Raw genomic sequence first — 17,612 nt, forward strand, 5'->3', positions numbered from 1 at the left:
AAAAAAAATGAGGTCCTTGGATTTTTTTAAAAAAAGAGAATATAAATGCAATTAGTAAATAGAAAGATAGATTTAGAACTGGCCTGCTATTTCCAAACTCTCTTGCAGAACTCTTGGGAAAAGCTCGTCTTTCTCCTAAGAGTTCTGTAATGGTTCTAGGGGTTGCTTGTGTGTAAGTGGCCGCCACTCTTGGCTTGGTTGCCTGGTTGAACCCTTTCTGTCTGGACAGCCCTTCACTGCGTGGCTGTCTCAGTCACTGGCAGCATCCGTCAGTGGGCGTTTTTTGAATCTCTTCCAGCAAAGAAGTTCTTTGACGCCAAGTCTCCTCCTACTCTCCCTGCGCGGAAGTCTTCTGCGCAGGGAGGGAGTGGGCAGCGGAGTACCTGTGCTCTCCCCGCTGGTTTCTGGTGAAGAGTCTTGGAGCCTCCTCTCCAAATCCCCTCTCTGCCCCCCTTCTCGACTGGTGTTGCGCTGATTTCCTTCCCCAGCAGATGGGCTGCCTCTCTCCCTACTGGGACCCTCTCCGGCATCCCTCTGGAGCCTTCCCTCTGCCTCCAGCTCCGATGGCAGTTCCCTGACAAGTTCTCTCCCAGCTTGCAACATTTTACAAGTCAGGGAAATGACTCAGTAGCTTGGCCACAGAACACCTGCAAAGTAGATGGAGGAGCCATCTTTCTTTTTTTAAAAGGTGGCCCTTCCTTACAACAGAAGGTTACTGGGGAAATGAAGGAGAAGTGCAGAGCCTCACCTGAAAGACGACCCTTGATTTCTCCAGAAGGTACTGCGAAGTAATGGCACCACAAATGAACCCATTGCTGCAGAGACAAAATTAAATTCTTGTGTTGGGTCTTTTCTGTCCTGTGACACAGGTTCCCAACAAGCACACTAACACAATGTAACACAACACGGTGGGAATCAGAACTTAATCAGCAGAAATTGCCAGTGCTTATTGCGCATGTATATTAATTATGAAATGAGGTAAAGATGTATATGACTGGTGAAAATTGAAATACTTTGTTTGAAACTTTATAAATACCACTGCCTGGACCACCGGGCGGGGTTGCAGTTTTGTGGAACGATCCGACTGCAACCTATTGCTTTGCAATAAACAATGCTGGAATCCTAACTACTCACATTTCTGAGTTTTATTGGCATAAACTCAGGAGATCAGCTATTTTTGGCTTACAACACTTCTACATTCCGACAAGACACAATCTCAAATTAATAATAATAATAATAATAATAATAATAATAATAATAATAATTTTATTTATACCCTGCCTACCCTGGCCAGAGCCGGGCTCAGGGCAGCTAACACCAGTAAAATTACAGTAAAAACATAATAGAAAAATAAATAAATATCCAGCCTTATTTACAACTATAGGATCCTGGACCCAGTAGAAGGTACTTTCTATTATTTCAAACTTGAGATGCCATGAGAAAGGAAGAGCATATTGTGTCCCAACATATCAATAGGGCCAGCCCAGGGCTGTGGCAGCCATGCCCAATTCTATAATTCCCAGAAGCCTGAGTCAGTTGTAACAACTGTGGTTTGCATAGGTGCCACAGTGCCACCTGTGTCCCAAAACACTATAGAATCTGATGATAAGCAGCAAAGCAAGGTAAAATAAGTAGCAGCAGTGCTGAAGCAGATCTAATAGCTACTATATAAAAAGGCCTGGGTAAATAAAAAGTTGCTGATCAGGCATTGGAGAGACATGATACTTGGTACCAGGTGAACCCCATTGGGGAGAGTATTTCCCAAGCAGGGAGCCACTACTGAAAAGGCCCTTTCTTTGATTGCCTCACCTCTGGAAAAGGGTCTCAGAAGATGACCTCAGCATTTTGGGCAATTTCATGTAGGAGTTGTTAAGATTTGTAATTACTTAATTAGCTGCCCATTCACGAGAAAAATATTGTGGTCGGAAATACCAAAAAGCACAATACCAACATTAAAACGTCACAAAATCCCATCTTTACATCAGTAAGGAAAATAAATGCCCACCTCTAGGGCAGGGATAGGCAACGTGTTGCTCTCCAGATGTTTGGGACTACAACTCCCATCATCCCTGAGCATTGGCCAAGCTGGCTGGGGATGATGGGACTTGGAGTTAACCATCTGGAGGACACTAGGTTGGCTGCTCCTGCTCTTGGGACACCTCTGGCCTTACAAAGCACCACCATTAACTAGCCCAAAGGCAGCGTAGTAGGATGGCTTACAATTCCTTCATCTGCACTGGGTTTGGGGGGCAGGGGTGGTTAAACAGCAGAGTCCTGTGCATGTTGCCCCTTAGAGGTATGTCCTCATGAAAATTAATCAACATTTGAGTGCAAATTTCTCTTAATACACCCATTTGTATTCAATTTCCCCTAAACTACGCATTTTTTTGCAAAGCAATTTCCCCTAATACATTATTTTCACTTTTATGAGAAAGATTTCAAGTAAGATTTACGCTATGCATTTTTGCATACACTACATGGTGGAGAAATGCATTGCAAAATTCAGAAAAGGTGCACAATTTGAAGGATGGCTGCATTTTGGTTCTCCGATCATTTTGGGAAGGGCGAATTACTGAAATGTGAACTGAATTTAATTTCTCAGCTCATTCCTACTCAGGGCAGAGGACCCCTGTGCATGTGCTAATTTTATACTGTATAAGGTGCCTTTGGGCAAATGAGAATGATGCTTTGCAGTTTACACAACAGCCTTACAAGCAAGTAAAAAATAAAAAAGCTTTTTTAAACGGGAGGGAGAAGGGCAGGAGATCTGGGTCCCGATGCAAAAGATCTTGGGCTCATGTCCTCTGGGCCACCCCCTAACATGAACCCAATATCTCACAGGCTGGAAGCCTGGATTGTCTCCCAGTGGGTTGTAGCCTCATTGAAGTTAGTAGACTCATTGAAATTAGTAGTTCAAAGTTAGCCATGGCCATTAATTTCAATGGGTCTACAGTGGTGCCTCGCAAGACGAAAAGAATCCGTTCCGCGAGTCTCTTCGTCTTGCAGTTTTTTCGTCTTGCAAAGCAACCCTATTGGCAGCTTAGCGCTATTAGCGGCTTAGCGGCTATTAGCGGCTATTAGCGGCTATTAGCGGCTATTAGCGGCTTAGTGGCAAACCGGCAAACCGGCTATTAGTGGCTTAGAAAAAGGGGGGGGGAAGCGAAAAAAATCGCAAGACTCGCAAGACGTTTTCATCTTGCGAAGCAAGCCCATAGAGAAATTCGTCTTGCGAAGCGCCTCGAAAAACGCAAAAACCCTTTCGTCTAGCGGGTTTTTCGTCTTGCGAGGCATTCGTCTTGCGGGGCACCACTGTACTCTGAGTGGGACTAACGTTGGCTACAACTTCTTTGATCTAGCCCAGGGTAGGGGCATTAGGATCAGGGCCTTAGAGTTCAGGCAAGGTTGTACGGGAGCATTAAGGGCAGGACAGAGGAGAAAAACTACAGAAAGACGCAGGGTGTGTGGTTACTTACTCCTCCAGAAAGAGTTCCACAAATTTCCCAAACCTGCTGGAGTTGTCGTTCCGCACCGTCTTGGCATTTCCGAAGGATTCCAGCAGAGGAGTCGCTTCAAGGATCTGACTCGACCGCCGCATAAAGCGAAATACAAAACAGGAGAAGAAAGCACACCGGCATGCGACAATGAGGGGGAGGATATTGTTTCTTTCATTTAAAGCTCAAACTCCATAACAAATAATGGGGTCGTCTCCCCACGCTAGGGAGACCCATCATGCAAGGAGGGTGCTCAGCAAGGCGAGTGAGGGGTGCGTCTCAGAGAAAGGAGTGGCTTGGAGAGCATCCCAAGGGCCAGGTGTAGATGGTCTATGCTCCGGGGCTTAGCTGGGTGCATCTGAGGATCAAGAACTCTGCCAAGGGTGCCAAGATGCGCACATTTCACAGCAATGAAGACTGACCCATCAGCTGCAATGTTGCAGATGTACAGCACATGTGGATATTCACATGGAAGGCAAAGGCTGCACACACGCAATGTGCTAAGGGCTCACACATTTGCGGTTTAACCCCTGGAACAATCAACCCACCCTTGACTGAGTGTGGTTTTTATGGCCAACTACCCTGCAACAAGAAATGTAGGGTGCATGTTAGTCACTCAGATCAGGGCTGGATTTAGGTTTGCTGAGGCCCTAAGCTACTGAAGGTAATGGGGCCCTTTATATGTCCAGCTGTCCTTTGTCAACAACAAATTGTCACTGTTTTTGTGTTGAATATATGCTAATTTATGGACCTAATAGGTATCTAAAGCCATTTGCACACAACAAAATATGTACATCATAGAGCCTACACAACACAAAACACTGTTGCTGTATGTAGGTTTTATTTTATTTGTTTTTATCTTACATTTTGGAAATGTACATCCAGGTTTTTTTCCCTTAATTTTTTTGGCGGCCCCCAAGAGAGTGGAGCCCAAAGCTATAGCTTGTTTAGCTTGTATGTAAATCGTAAAGCGCTGACTTAGTTCCTTTTCCAGTACCCCAAAACAAATAGGGTAGGACAGATGGGGCAACCTTAGAAGCTGGCTTTTCACAGTAAACTTGAAGGTTGGACCCTCCAATGCAACCCCTTGCATATGGGTCACCATCCTTCAAGGCACATCCTGAGGAGCAACTGACCCTTAATTCTTGATTATCCGGATTGGTGGTAGCTAACCCAAGCACAGGGGGACGCAGGTGGCGCTGTGGGTTAAAGCCTCAGCGCCTAGGACTTGCCAATCGAAAGGTCGGCGGTTCGAATCCCTGCGGTGGGGTGCGCTCCCGCTGCTCGGTCCCAGCGCCTGCCAACCTAGCAGTTCGAAAGCACCTCCGGGTGCAAGTAGATAAATAGGGACCGCTTACCAGCGGGAAGGTAAACGGCGTTTCCGTGTGCGGCTCTGGCTCGCCAGATGCAGCTTTGTCACGCTGGCCACGTGACCCGGAAGTGTCTCCGGACAGCGCTGGCCCCTGGCCTCTTGAGTGAGATGGGCGCACAACCCCAGAGTCTGTCAAGACTGGCCCATACGGGCAGGGGTACCTTTACCTTTACCTTTAACCCAAGCACAGAGAAATGGGAATGGGCAGAGTAACCCCTCAGTGGTTAAGCTCAGATTAGACCAAGGCAAATGAGGGACCAATCTGCATGCAATTTAATCCATCCTTGGTTTCACTCTATTAAATCACGGCAAAACATTCACACTGCACACGGCTTCTCTGTACCTCTATCTGCGGAAGTGCATGAAGGAAGCAGAAGTTGGGAGGCAATCAGTGTGCAATTGATCAGGTTTTTTAAAAAGCTCAGAATGGCTCACGCTCTCCAACCCATCCCCTTTGCGGTTGCCCATCAAACAAACTTGGCAGTACCACCCCAGAGATGGAGACTCAAGACCTTTTAATCAGTTTAGGGGCTCATCCAAACTTCCTTTTGTGTCATGTTTTCAGGCACCGATCTGGCCTTCAAAGCTCTGCATCCAAGCGGTTTGTTTTTTGGTCCCAGTCCTTTCCCTGGGAAAACTGGTGAATTGGAGCAAAAAGCAGTCACATTTTCTACAGATTGACATTTGCTCCAGTTCAGCAGTGAAACGTTGGTTTTTCTGGGTAAACGCTGGGACAGGATAACCTCAACACACCGACACAAAGCTTTAAAGCCCAGATCTCTGCCTGGAAAGCATGATGCAAAAGGAAGTCAGAATGAGTCCCTGGTCTTGGACTGGCTTGGCTGCCTTCATTCGGGCTGTTGTACCTGCTGTGTTGCAGTGTGCTTCTGATTTATCGCTGCCAGGTAACGGAGGATCAGTTTGGTGGCTTCCGTTTTGCCCGAACCACTTTCGCCACTACAAGCAATCAGGTGAACAAGACAGCCCTAGTTATTTATTATCATCTCTTCCTTGCGATGCTAAAACATACATGCTTGTAGGTTATGTATGGGTCTTGCAAACACTTGCAAAACTGGAGGAGGGTATGGGCTAGCTCGCCTTAACGGAACGCACCAGCCTTGCCAACAGGAAGATGGAAGGTGTTGCACTGAAAGCTTACCTGATAATAATACACTGGTTGATTTTGGCATCTCTCAGTTTGCTGTAGGCGATATTGGTGATTGCGAAAAGGTGCCTGCGAAAAGGAAGAGAGGATCTGGCTTAAATTGCAATGCAGATATTAGTGACGTGCTTCCATCAAGCTAACATTCCAGCGCACCTGCATTGACAGTAGGAACCAGTGTTCTGGGACTGGGTGCCTGGAGGGAAGCAGTTCTAGAGGACACTGGCAACACACTGAAATGCAGGAAGTACCTTTATTGTACTGACCTTTCCCCTCCAAGTCCTCAACAGCTGGGAAGAACATTTATCTACCCAAAATCCTTGAAAGCCACTTCATGTCAAATTAGACCAACCTTTACCAACCCAATGTTGTCCAGAGGGTTTTGGACTACAACTCCTATCAGCCCCAGCTAGCACTGCCATGGTAACCAGGGCCAATAGAGGTTATAGTCCACAACATCTAGAGAACATCAGGTTGGCGAAGGCTGGATTGGACAAGATGGAGTGATGGTCTGACTCAGGATAAGACTGCTTTATGTGTTACTTAGCCACTGCTCTGGCTCCTGAGATGTCAGCAGACATACACACATACTTTCCAGAATACCTCTGTAGCCATGCTTTTTAAAAAGCATGCACTTCTTTGGAAGTGAACAATACACAGTGCGTTGCCTCCAGATCTAATCTGTAAGCAGCAGAGACTTACGGTGGGTTCTCCCCCAAGGCTTTCCCTTCATATTGCAGCACGTGGTCTGTCCCGTAGATGTTGTACATTTTGTAAGGATTCACAGACACTAAGATACTACCTATATAGGTCTAGAAGAGAAAGAGATAAATTCAGTGGGAGGGGATAAGCTCTGAATGCATGCACGACACTACGACCTGCTTCACACATAATGCTAAGCCATGGTTTATTCCATTCTTGCCTATTAAACCATGGTTTAGTTTTACATGTGAACCTTTAACTATGATTTGTTTATTGCAAAAAAAAAAAAAAAACATGATCTGAAGCCATGGTTTGCTGTTGGTTTATGAACCCTGATTTGTTTTAAGTCCAGCTTGAAATCCCAGAACCTTTCCTTAACCAAGATTTGTTTGGATAAGACATTCACAAAGCCACAAAAGCACAAGACAAAAGATCCTGCAAAACAAAACAAACTATGGAGAAACAAGTCATGGATTAGCACTATGTGCAAACCAGGCTTCTCTCTGTGTGTGTATTGAACACCAAGCACAGTCAAGTGAAGTAGAACCCTACCAAGCAGCACAGTTACTCATTAATAAACAACCCAACTTACTTGGTTGGGTGGTTACTCAAAAGTAATTGGGTGCTTTGTGTATCAAAACCACAAATAAGCAAGAACGGAACCTACTGGATGTAACCTTAGCATAACCTGGAGCTCCTTCAGAACCTTTTCCTTCATCTTCCTATAGTTTGCTTTCATTTATGCATTTGTTATTTTAAAAATCCCATATTTTTAATTTACTTTAATCATTGCATCTTTATTTCATCTTTCCCTGCCCCCACGAGCTGGATGGTGTGCACCCGCCTTCTGGTGCCCTCCATATATTTTGGACAACAGCTCCCATCAGACCCAGCTGGCAAACAGCCATATGTTGCTGGAACTGATGGGAGCTTTGTTGGTTGTGGGATGGCTGGTATACAGTACAGAGTTCACATCCCACCTCCCAACCCCAGTTCCCACTTTTATTGCTACAACAATCCCAAGATCACCCAGAGTGCTTTGTGGCTTAGTGAGGATTTGAACCCAGGTCTCCATGGGCCAACACTGCATCCACATCACCCTAGTGGGTTCTTTCCCAGTAGTTCATTAAGCTTTGGAAATAAGCAAAAGCGAAAGGACAACAACCAACTTACATAAATTAGTCCCCGGTCAAACCTCAACCTGATGTTGTTAAGAACCGCATTCTCCTGGAGGTCTCTGCAGTGTACAGAAAGAAAGGAGTTCTTTCAAAGACTATTTGTTATGTATTAGTTATGTTATCATTAGGTTGTTGTACCCCAAAGAAAATGCAATGCACATGGGGGGGGGTCAGGGAAGACATAATCCGGGCTTCCTCAACCTCGGCCCTCCAGATGTTTTTGGCCTACAACTCCCATGAACCCTAGCTAGCAGGACCAGTGGTCAAGGATGATGGGAATTGTAGTCTCAAAACATCTGGAGGGCCGAGGTTGAGGAAGCCTGAGTCTCAATCAATTACATATCATTTGCAGACAGAAAGCAACAAGAGCAAACACCAACCATATTTGCTGAATTAATTTCCATTGCGGACATGGGGCAAACAAGCAAGCACCGGCAATTTCTACTCCCATTTTTGCTCTATTTCCCCAACATCTTTAGTCCAGAGGGGCAGAGAGTTTTGGACATTCACATTCATCATTTTGGACATTCACAATATTTGTCTGGGATTCCCAGCATTTGCACCTGGAAAGCCACCAGATTCCAAGCGTTCCTTAAATTAAATTATCCGACAGCAGTCAACTTACTCCAGCTGGGTCATGTCTTCCACAGCATTATCCCCGTGTTGCAGTGGGTGGGCTGGACAATGCAAGCTGTGGGTGGTGTGCATCTATATTTGCAGAGAGGAAAAGGCAATAAAATCAGCACATGCTCAGATCCACGTCCCATGCACTTGACCCTCAAGGAAAACGCAGGTGATCTTTTGTATGCAAATACATGCAATCAATGCATTTATTATTCAGGGTATTGTTTATTGCTTGTAACGCCCGTTCTCAAAGCGGCTTTCCGCAATGAAATACAGTGGTACCTTGGTTTAAGCACAGCTTAGTTTATGAACAACTTGGATTAAGAACGCTGCAAACCTGAAAGTAGGTGTTTTGGTTTGTGAACTTTGCCTTTGAAGCAGAACATGTTCCACTTCCTGTTGAGTGTGTTCCATTTGTAAATTGAATCCCCTGCTGCTATGGGAAAGCACACCTTGGTTTAAGAACGCTTTGGTTTAAGAACAGACTTCTGGAACGGATTAAGTTCATAAACCAAGGCACCCCTGTATGGCAAACAATATCAATGCATTGGAACTTATCAATTAAAAAAGAGAGCAGTTATACAATGGGTGGGAAAATACAAGACTACAAAACTATTCCTGAATAAGACACCTGGGGTGGTTGTGACAGTGGCTGGTTCAAGACGCAGGGCACCATATATGAAGTGATTTATAGAATATTGTCATGGGCTGGTTGGATACAGAGGAGCGGTGGGAGGAACCAGCCAGGGAGCCCCCGAGGGAAGAAGGCTCAGAGCCAGGGGATTGGGGTGGGACAACGACGAGTGGTAGGAGGGAGAAGACTGGGAAGAGGATGTGCTGGAAGCTGAAAAGGTAACAGGGTTTAATGAGCAGGAAGAGGCTGTGGTAGAGAGGAGTCCAGAGTCAGAAGCAGAGCGGAGGCTGGAGAGGAGAGGGGGCAGGAGGCAGAGATGAGTCAGGCTGGTGAAGAGTCCAGGGAATCTTCCCCTCCTGATGTGACAAGCTCCCATCCCCGCTTGTCTCCGAGAACATGAAAAGGAATGAAGAGGGTGGAGCAAAGAAAGGGAAGATGAAGGCGTCTCAGATTGCTTGGGAAGGACCTGGAGAAGAAATAGACTTAGAGAGCTGTGGACCTTGAGTCCTCACAACTGCCTCATTGGGGCAAGATCAACTGGGAAGAATTGGGGTGCTTACTTGGCCTGAGCTGTTGTTTGTTTGTTTGAATAAAGAGTTAACTTCACCGACATCTTGTGACATATTGCTGACCTGACCCTGACACCCGTCCTGATAGATATATAGAGTGATTGAGAGGATATATAAGCTGCCTGGGGGAGGAATTGTGGGGCAGGAGCTGCCCCGTCCTCATGGCCTGAACATTGTCAAAGCCAGTCTCTCTTCACAGGGAACTCTGGGAATTGTAGCTCTGGGACAGAAATAGGGGCCTTCTAACAACCCTCAGGACACTTCACAAACTACATCTCCCAGAATTCTCTGGGGAGAATTATAATACCATGAGTGGTATTATAGTGCATTAAATGCATGGCGTGAATGTGGCCCAAGAGCAGGAGCAAGGGAGCAAATTTGCCTGCTGTGACTAATAGTTGTATTGAAGGGCCCCTGCTAAACTCCTGAGGAACCCCCAGGTGCCCTCCAACCCCCCATTCCTAACCCTTTAGCCCAGTGTTTCCCAACCTTGTGCCTCCAGATGTTTTTGGCCTACAACTCCCATCATCCCTGACCACTGGTCTTGCTAGCTAGGGATGATGGGAGTTGTAGGCCAAAAACATCTGGAGGCACAAGGTTGGGAAACACTGCTTTAGCCATCTTGACTGTAAGTAAAACAACAAATGGTTAAAAGGTATCTAGAGTAAGGGGCTACCAAGTCCTAATTCTTTCTCAAGTTGTCATGCCGTGTCTCGGCTGAATCATTTCAGACTGCAGGTAGGCACTGAAATGACTGAATTATCAGATTTGGAGTACCCCATAGGCTCCACTTTTAAGTATGGAGGTCTGGCTGGAAGAAACATGGATCCTGTTGGACCGGAGCATCTCAGAGATTTGGTGTTCAATATTAAGGACTATCAAAAAGACCGGCAGAGAGGAACTGAGAGAGAATTAAGAGCCTCGGATGTGAGATCTCCAGGCTGATAGTAGATTGAGACTGATGGACACTTGTTGGGGACTGAAACCGGGAAAGGGGGGGTGGAGTTTGGGAATCCAAAGGGGACATTATTATAATTTGTTCTGTTTTTATTCTGTTTTTGTTATTGGTATGAAAATTGGGAAATTCGTGGAAGGGAATATTGGTCGATCTTAGAAAAATGTTTTAAGAATGAGTATTGATATATAAGTATTGATGTTTAAGTTCGGATAAGGCAAAACTGATTTTTAAAATGAACTAAATTAAATGAAAATAAGGTTAGCAAAAATAAATTGAGGAAATGGACTAAAGAGAAAAAGTAAAATAATAATATGTTAAAATAAATTATTAAGTTAAGGTTGAGAAATAAGTAATAAGGATTTGCTGAGCTAACAATTTAAATTGGAATACAAGAAGGGGAGGTGTGAGGAGGTCTGAGAAATAAGGTAAAAGAAAATAAGTAATTAAAATTTTATGTGTTTTTATTTTTGTATGTTTGTTATTTTATTATTATTATTATTATTGAAAATGCTAATAAACATTTAATTAAAAAACATGAAATGATTGAATTATCTTGCGTGCACTAAAAAACAACCCAAAACCCCCTTCCCCATAGAAAACTAGCATGTCAGACCTAGACCCCTCCTTGATATTCTAGATTTCTATGCATAGGTTGTGTGTGTAAATACACACACACACACACTACAAAAGAACACATGATTATGTGAGCCCCCCACCTGCACCAGTGCAGCCTAGGCACAAGTTGGCTCTATCCCTGATGCTTTTGAAACACTAAACAATTTTTTTTTAAAGTAAATTTTTATCCTATCCCTTTTCCAAGTAGCTCAAGAGAGCATAGATGATTTCCCTCCTGCTTCATTTTAACACCTAGTAAGCTTCATGGAAAAGTGGGGATTTGAACCCTGATCTCTCAAGTTCTAAACCAACGCTCTAACCTTCACACCATACTGGCTCTCTATAAACATTCCCACTGCTTCTAGGAAAGGTATGGATAATCCCCAAGAAAGTGGTGGAAGAGAAGATGTTGCTTAGCAACCATGCAGAGTGGCCTGATCTTTGCTGAGGTAACACGAGCCCTGATTGGCTGAGTACTTCTGAGGGAGTTTTCCTCTGTATGTTTGGTTGTATGTCTCCCTCCATGCACAAAGCCTGAACTAAGAAAGACAAAACCTCTCTATTCCTTTCTCCTCAAATCGTACACTGTTGTTGTTCAGTTTTGCTCAGTAAAGTGTTATCGAGACTTTTCTCCCTGGGCTCTGTCTGTGTTATTTAAGTGACTTTGCTTACAGGCAGCATCTCGTTTTCAAGCCTGCCGTGGTGCCCTGTTTGTTGGTATCGAGTCTGTAAAGGCAGCGGCAGAAGATTGGTAAGCAAATACGTATCAAAAGATAAGCTCCTCAAAGCTGGGCTTTGAACGATGATCCGCTTCAGGCAGCTCTGCTCAAGGCAGCAGGAGTCAGCTTCGCTCTAATTAATACTCTCCTCCTGTTCCATGCCAGCTCCATGTCGGAGATCAGGTCCCTAAATTTACATACAGCTCTTTCGCTCGGACAGGCAGCTTGTGCCTCTAACAGGGGCTACTAACCCTGAGGGCGGTGGTTTGCCTCCACTGTCAGAGGCAGCAAATGTTTCTGAATTCCAGTTGCTGGAACAAGCAGGAGGGGTGAGAACAGGAGTCTGGACTAGATGGGCCACTGGCCTCATCCAGCAGGCTCATTGCAAACGTAACTGAATTACTTCCCATCCCTAAGTGAGACCTTGCGAGTGAACCTGATCCAGAATTCCAAGAGAATCTGGACAGAAAAGTCCAATTCAGGATAACCTTTCCACTTCCATCCACCCCTAGTTCCCAGACTAGGGCCAACCCAAGGAGAAGGGCAGGATGCGCCCCACACAAACAGATTTCATGGACAGTTGAATCTTACTTAATTACAGGGGCAACAGGATCCTGAGGGCACTCGGCTAGTTATGGGGGGACAGGACAGGTATTGTGCCAAATCAAACTCTTTCCTCCCAGAAGAGGCCAGAGAAGAAACAGCTAGGGAAGCTGCCCTCCCCTGAACATCCGCCACCTGAGACAGTTACCACACCCTGCCTAACGATAGGGCCGGCCCTGTTCTGCTCCCCTCCCCTCCCCCTCCCCGTCACAAAATAGTACAGGGCTCTCCTTCAATTACCTTGCACCGCCACCTCTTGCTCATCCCACCAAATTCCGTGTGGTGCATCGTTGACCCCCGTGTCAGGTACCAAGCCAAGCCACTGCCTCCCTGGAAAGATGTCGATGGGTTCAAGCTCCCTGAGGCCCAATCGTTGGCTGCCTGGTGCCGGGGGCTGTTCTGGTTTTGCATGCGGGCTTTCCTCCTGAAGGAAGAGCCGATCCGCTGGATCTGGGGCATGACGACTGCGTACCTCCCAAAGCTGTCCTCCGCGTCATTTTCATGCAGCTCGGCGGGTGAATAGGCAGCTTCCCAGCTGCCCAGGTGGTTATTCCGAAAGGGTGAGGAACGGGGAAGGGGAGGGTTCCCCCTTCCCATGCTGTAGGCGGGCCCCTTAAACGAAGCTGCCCTTTGGGACAAGGGGCTGAGGTTGGGCCCTCCCAAGTGGCCAGGATTGCCCCCAGAAATGGCGTAGGACCAATTACTATCCCAGGCCTTGCGGGCCAGTTTCGGAGTCGGTGACCGGGAGTGGCCGGCCAACCCTGCTTGCTTCGATGATGGCGGTGGAGGAGGCGGTGGAGGAGGAGCATCCTCATAAAATAGACTCCTGGAAAAGGGGGGCAACTGTCCAGGGATGTGATCAGCCCGTGCCTGGGACGCATTGCTATCTTTTGTGCTGCTTTTTGTCAGGGAAGGGGGACGCCTGATGGACGAAACAGCCTGGGCCATCCCAGCTAATGGCTGTCCGACGCGCTGCAGGTAGGCCTGCCGGGTGCTGGGAACAGGACTCGAGGGCACAGACAGATTCGAAAGGCTCCTCAGGCTTCCGGCGGCTCTTGTCTTGGGTGCGGGATTCCAGGCTGCTGGCCTTCCATTTCCAGAAACACGGTCCCACCTCTGCTGTTGCTGTTGCTGCTGTAGCCACTGACCTTCTCCTGGTCCATTGGCACCATCAAAAGCCTCGGTGAGAGGAGACGAGTTTCTTGGAGACTCCCTGATGGTGACCCTCCGGCTCCCTTGCTGCGTAAACATGTGAGGGGAGCTCCTGGCAGACAAATTGGGGGACTGGGAGCCAAACTGCCTCATGAACTGGTTTCTCATTAACGGTTTCACAGCTTTGGTCGGGGGCTCTTGCTGCCTGCTCCAAGCTTGGGGGAGCATGGCTTGAGCATCCACAGGCGGGGGGCTCATTCTCCTTGGCGGCTGGAAAGGGTTTTGGATGGGAGGCGAGCCAAAATTCCTGAGAGATGGTTGAGGTGAGGGAGGGGCTTTCAATCTCCCGGTGGTGGGATTATGGAAGCCCGCTGAGGCAAATCTTCCGGGGGTCCTATTTGACATAGCATCCTGGAACTTGGAAGTAATGGATTTGACAGAGCCATGAAATGAAGGATGGCTCAAAGGGGCCTCGGTCCTGTGACTACTGACTCCTCCTAAACTAGAGGAGGATGGAGTGCGGTGGCTCATAAAAGGATTACGTGCTGTTGGTCTAGGGGATGAAGGTGAGCGGAAGGTGGCATTTTCTGATGGGTTCCCTGTGGCAGCCGGCCTATGTCCCCGTGATGGAGTAGCATTTTCTGGTGGGGAAACAACTCTCTTCAAAGGAGGAGGAGCCCCAGAAGTAGGTGAGTTCCTCCGCTGGAGGGAAGGACTTCCATGCATGATTGTTGACCATGAAGAGGAGGAGGACCTTGAGGGTTGGTGGCCACCAGACAACTGCTGATAAGGGTTACTTATCTCAGGAACGTGGAAGCCGGTCTGAGGCCTATTTAAGCCATATGACCTTGGACCTTGTTTTAGAGAAGAGGGAGAGTTGGCTGTTTGGCTGAATTCCCTCTGAGGTGAGCTGGGGCCTTCTTGGTGTGTCTTTGTGTAGGAAGATGACCGGGCAAATGGAAGTGTGTTGTGCAGCTCTTCCTGAAGAGCATCTCGTAGTTTCGCTGCAGGGTGAGAAGGAGCGAGGCCACTGCCGTGCCTCCCTGGAGCCCCAAACCGCCTCATGGATTGAGGAGAAGATGCTAAACTGACCATTTGAGAGAGCCTTGCCCCCAGCTGAGGAGAAGGCGGCCCCATACGCCTACTCTCTCCTAATGGTGAAGACAGAGTTCTCCTAGTTGGAGATGGCGTAGTAGGCCTGCTTGGTCCATCATTCCCGTGGTGCTTGAGTATGGGCTTTGGTTGTGAGAGAGATCTTTGTAGGAACTGCCCCAGAGGGCTTCCAAATTCTCTGGGGGAGAAGCTAGGATTATTCGCAGCTGGGATCAAATGCCTTCTGGGCGAGTCTGGGGAGAGAGGCCTTTGAAGCTTCCGAACGAAACAGCCAGGGAGCAGTTTTGAGAAAGTCCTCGGTGACCTGGGAGACTCTAGATTCTGATAATCAAACTGGGCAAAAGGAGATGTCAAGGGCTCTGATTCTTCTTCCTCTTCCTCCTCCTCTAGATCAAAACTGGCAAGCGGAATGTGTGGTGAAGGAGGGAGGGAGACATCAAGCTTGTCTGTGCCAAAGAGTTTCACCTGAGGCCTTGGGAAAAGCCGGAAGCCTCTTTTCACAGACAGCTTGGAAGGCAAATTTTCTCCCATCCCTTGCTGATCAAAAAAGGAAGAATTGGAGAGCGCAGAGGGGTAGCGGCCCTGTTCTTCCACAGCTCCTTCCGTTTCGTCTGTCTCCACGATGTCATCCAATGGATAGGCGTACGGGTTGTACGAAGACTGTGTCTGAGGGGACCATTCGTGCTCGCTGTAGCTGACTTCGTGCTGAGAGTAGGTGCCATCATCAGGATACCCCAGTTCATCTTCCCCTGCAAAATGGGGTCCATGTGTCCCTTCGCCCTCTTCATAACCACTCCCGAAGTCATCATAAGATTCGTACGGAGAATAGCTGGCAGAGGGTTCATAATCTGGATTATCAGGGTTAGGATAGTCATACTGGTCTTGCTCATAGAACTCTACCGGCTCCTCAAATGGTCCAGATTCTTCATCTGCTGGACACCTGTCATCATGCTCACCATCACATGCTTCTGGGTCGTAATAATCTTCCTCTTGGCAGTCATCGTAGAAATTCAGTGGGGTGGCAGAATCCACATCTTCCCAGTAGCCGAACTCTTCCTGGGCTTGGCCGTAGAGGGTGCTCTTGCTTCCTGGGGTCTTCCTCATGTTAGCTTTGTGCTTCAGAACCTCATCCCCTGATGGGAAGGGCAGCTTTTTGGCTCCAATCTTGGTCAGCCAGGATTCATTGGTGACCTTTCCATCGCAGGTGCACCGGCCGTGTTTGGCCAAGAATCTCCTGGTCAGCCAGCTGGTTGCAGCTGCAACGTTGCTGACGATCTCGGCCCGGGGCTTGAAGTTGCCCACCTTCCTCTTCCGGCACAGGCCACCAAATAACCCTTTGCCTGCAGCTTTCCCACCGCCGAAGCGTATCAGCATGAAGGTCGACTTCTTCCCCTCAGTCTTGGGCGGCGCCTCTTTCTTCCTCTCCTTCTTCTTCTTCTTCCCAAGGGACTTAAAGCGCATCATGAGGTTGGAGGTGGACTTGAGGATGCCCTTGTTCTTCTTGGACTTCTTTGTGGTGCTGTGCTTCTTCAGCCCCCAGAAGAAGCGGGAGGCGTTCTTGAACTGGCCTTTCTTGCGGCTCTTCTTTGGGCCCAGCCCTCGGAAGCCCATCAAGAACTTGGACGTGCTCTTCAAGCTCCGCCTCCTAGGGGGCGGATCCTCCTTCTTGGCTATCGTCATGGCCTTGGTGGCCCCTTTCAGCTGGGCTTTGGCTTGCTCCTTCTTGGCCCCTTTCTTCTTCTTGGCATCGTCAGTCGCCAGGCCGATGACCAGCTTGGAGGCACCTTTCAGCGGCTTTCCTTTCTTCTTCCCAGTGGCATCTTCCTCCTCCTCCACCACCACGGCCTCCTCTTCCGCTGCCCCTTTCTTGCCTTTGGCTGCTCCTTTCTTACCAAATTTGGCCAACCCCCCTTTCTTGTCTTTCCCTTTTTTAGCCTTCGGGTCTTCTTCGATCTCCTCTTCCTCCACCACCTCCGCCACCTCTGCCACCTCTGCCACCTCCGCTACCTCTGCCACCTCGCTGCCCACCTCGCTCCCCTCGGCATTTTGGTCAGCCTCCGACACCTCTTCGGAGTCGCTGACGGCCTCCTTCTTCCCCTTCTTGGCATCTTTCCCTTTCTTAACCATTTTCTTGGTGTCGGAAGAGCCTCATCCTCTGCTTTCTCTCGGCCACTTCACCACAGGGTTTGCCCTTGGGCAGAGGTAGACAGGAATGCCCATGGAGACAGAAGCAAGGAAGAAATTCTCAGGGCAACACACGCATGGTGCTTCTTCAGATCTGGAACCCGGCCTCAAGACCTTTGCAGCAAAAGTGGGAACATTTCCCCCCGTATTAAAATTGCCCTCTTCAGAACTTCAGGGGGAGAGGCAGAGAGAAAAAGAGAGAACAGCCTTCTCTTAATTTACCTTCTGACCGGATTGGGCAAGTCCCCGCAGGTAGCACTGCGTTTTTTTCCTATGCTTCGGATGCTGTGACGTTGACCTCTTTAATTCCCCCCAAGAAAGTTAAGAACTAATGCAGGATCTGGTCACGGCAGAGGCTGCTTCCGAGACTTATCTTGCAGAAGTCTTTCTCCTTATTGTTCTGTGGGGGAAATTGTCCTCAGTGCCCCTCTCCAGGTTTCCACAACAACCTGCCGGTCAGAAGATTTTTCAATTTGCTGTTTTCTACAGGGTGCCGGGAGTTAAAAAGTCAAGGTATAGTCACTGACTGAGAGGCT

General features: G+C 47.8%; 2 protein-coding genes across 2 annotated transcripts in view; both read right to left on the minus strand.

Moving 5' to 3' along the window:
* Nucleotides 1-13,227, minus strand: part of MYO15A (myosin XVA) — a 95,042-nt gene extending 81,815 nt beyond the window's left edge. Inside the window, exons 1-8 of the mRNA XM_083711203.1 lie at nucleotides 12,868-13,227; nucleotides 8,531-8,613; nucleotides 7,901-7,964; nucleotides 6,728-6,837; nucleotides 6,023-6,097; nucleotides 5,730-5,820; nucleotides 3,474-3,577; nucleotides 749-815 (exon numbers count right to left, since the gene is read on the minus strand). Coding sequence (XP_083567329.1) covers nucleotides 749-815; nucleotides 3,474-3,577; nucleotides 5,730-5,820; nucleotides 6,023-6,097; nucleotides 6,728-6,837; nucleotides 7,901-7,964; nucleotides 8,531-8,613; nucleotides 12,868-13,224 — 951 coding nt within the window. The 5' untranslated portion in view covers nucleotides 13,225-13,227. The remainder of the gene's footprint in view (nucleotides 1-748; nucleotides 816-3,473; nucleotides 3,578-5,729; nucleotides 5,821-6,022; nucleotides 6,098-6,727; nucleotides 6,838-7,900; nucleotides 7,965-8,530; nucleotides 8,614-12,867) is intronic.
* Nucleotides 13,228-13,240: 13 nt separating this feature from the next.
* On the minus strand, nucleotides 13,241-17,019 carry LOC310831516 (uncharacterized protein; the record flags this gene model as incomplete). Its single annotated transcript, XM_083712128.1, has 2 exons — nucleotides 13,241-13,255; nucleotides 13,342-17,019. 2 exons carry the CDS (start codon nucleotides 17,017-17,019, stop codon nucleotides 13,241-13,243), a joined length of 3,693 nt encoding a protein of 1,230 aa, XP_083568254.1.
* Between the last annotated feature and the right edge of the window lie 593 nt (nucleotides 17,020-17,612).

The sequence above is a fragment of the Podarcis gaigeae genome (assembly GCF_964106915.1).
Source record: "Podarcis gaigeae genome assembly, chromosome: 14".
Lineage (NCBI taxonomy): Eukaryota > Metazoa > Chordata > Lepidosauria > Squamata > Lacertidae > Podarcis > Podarcis gaigeae.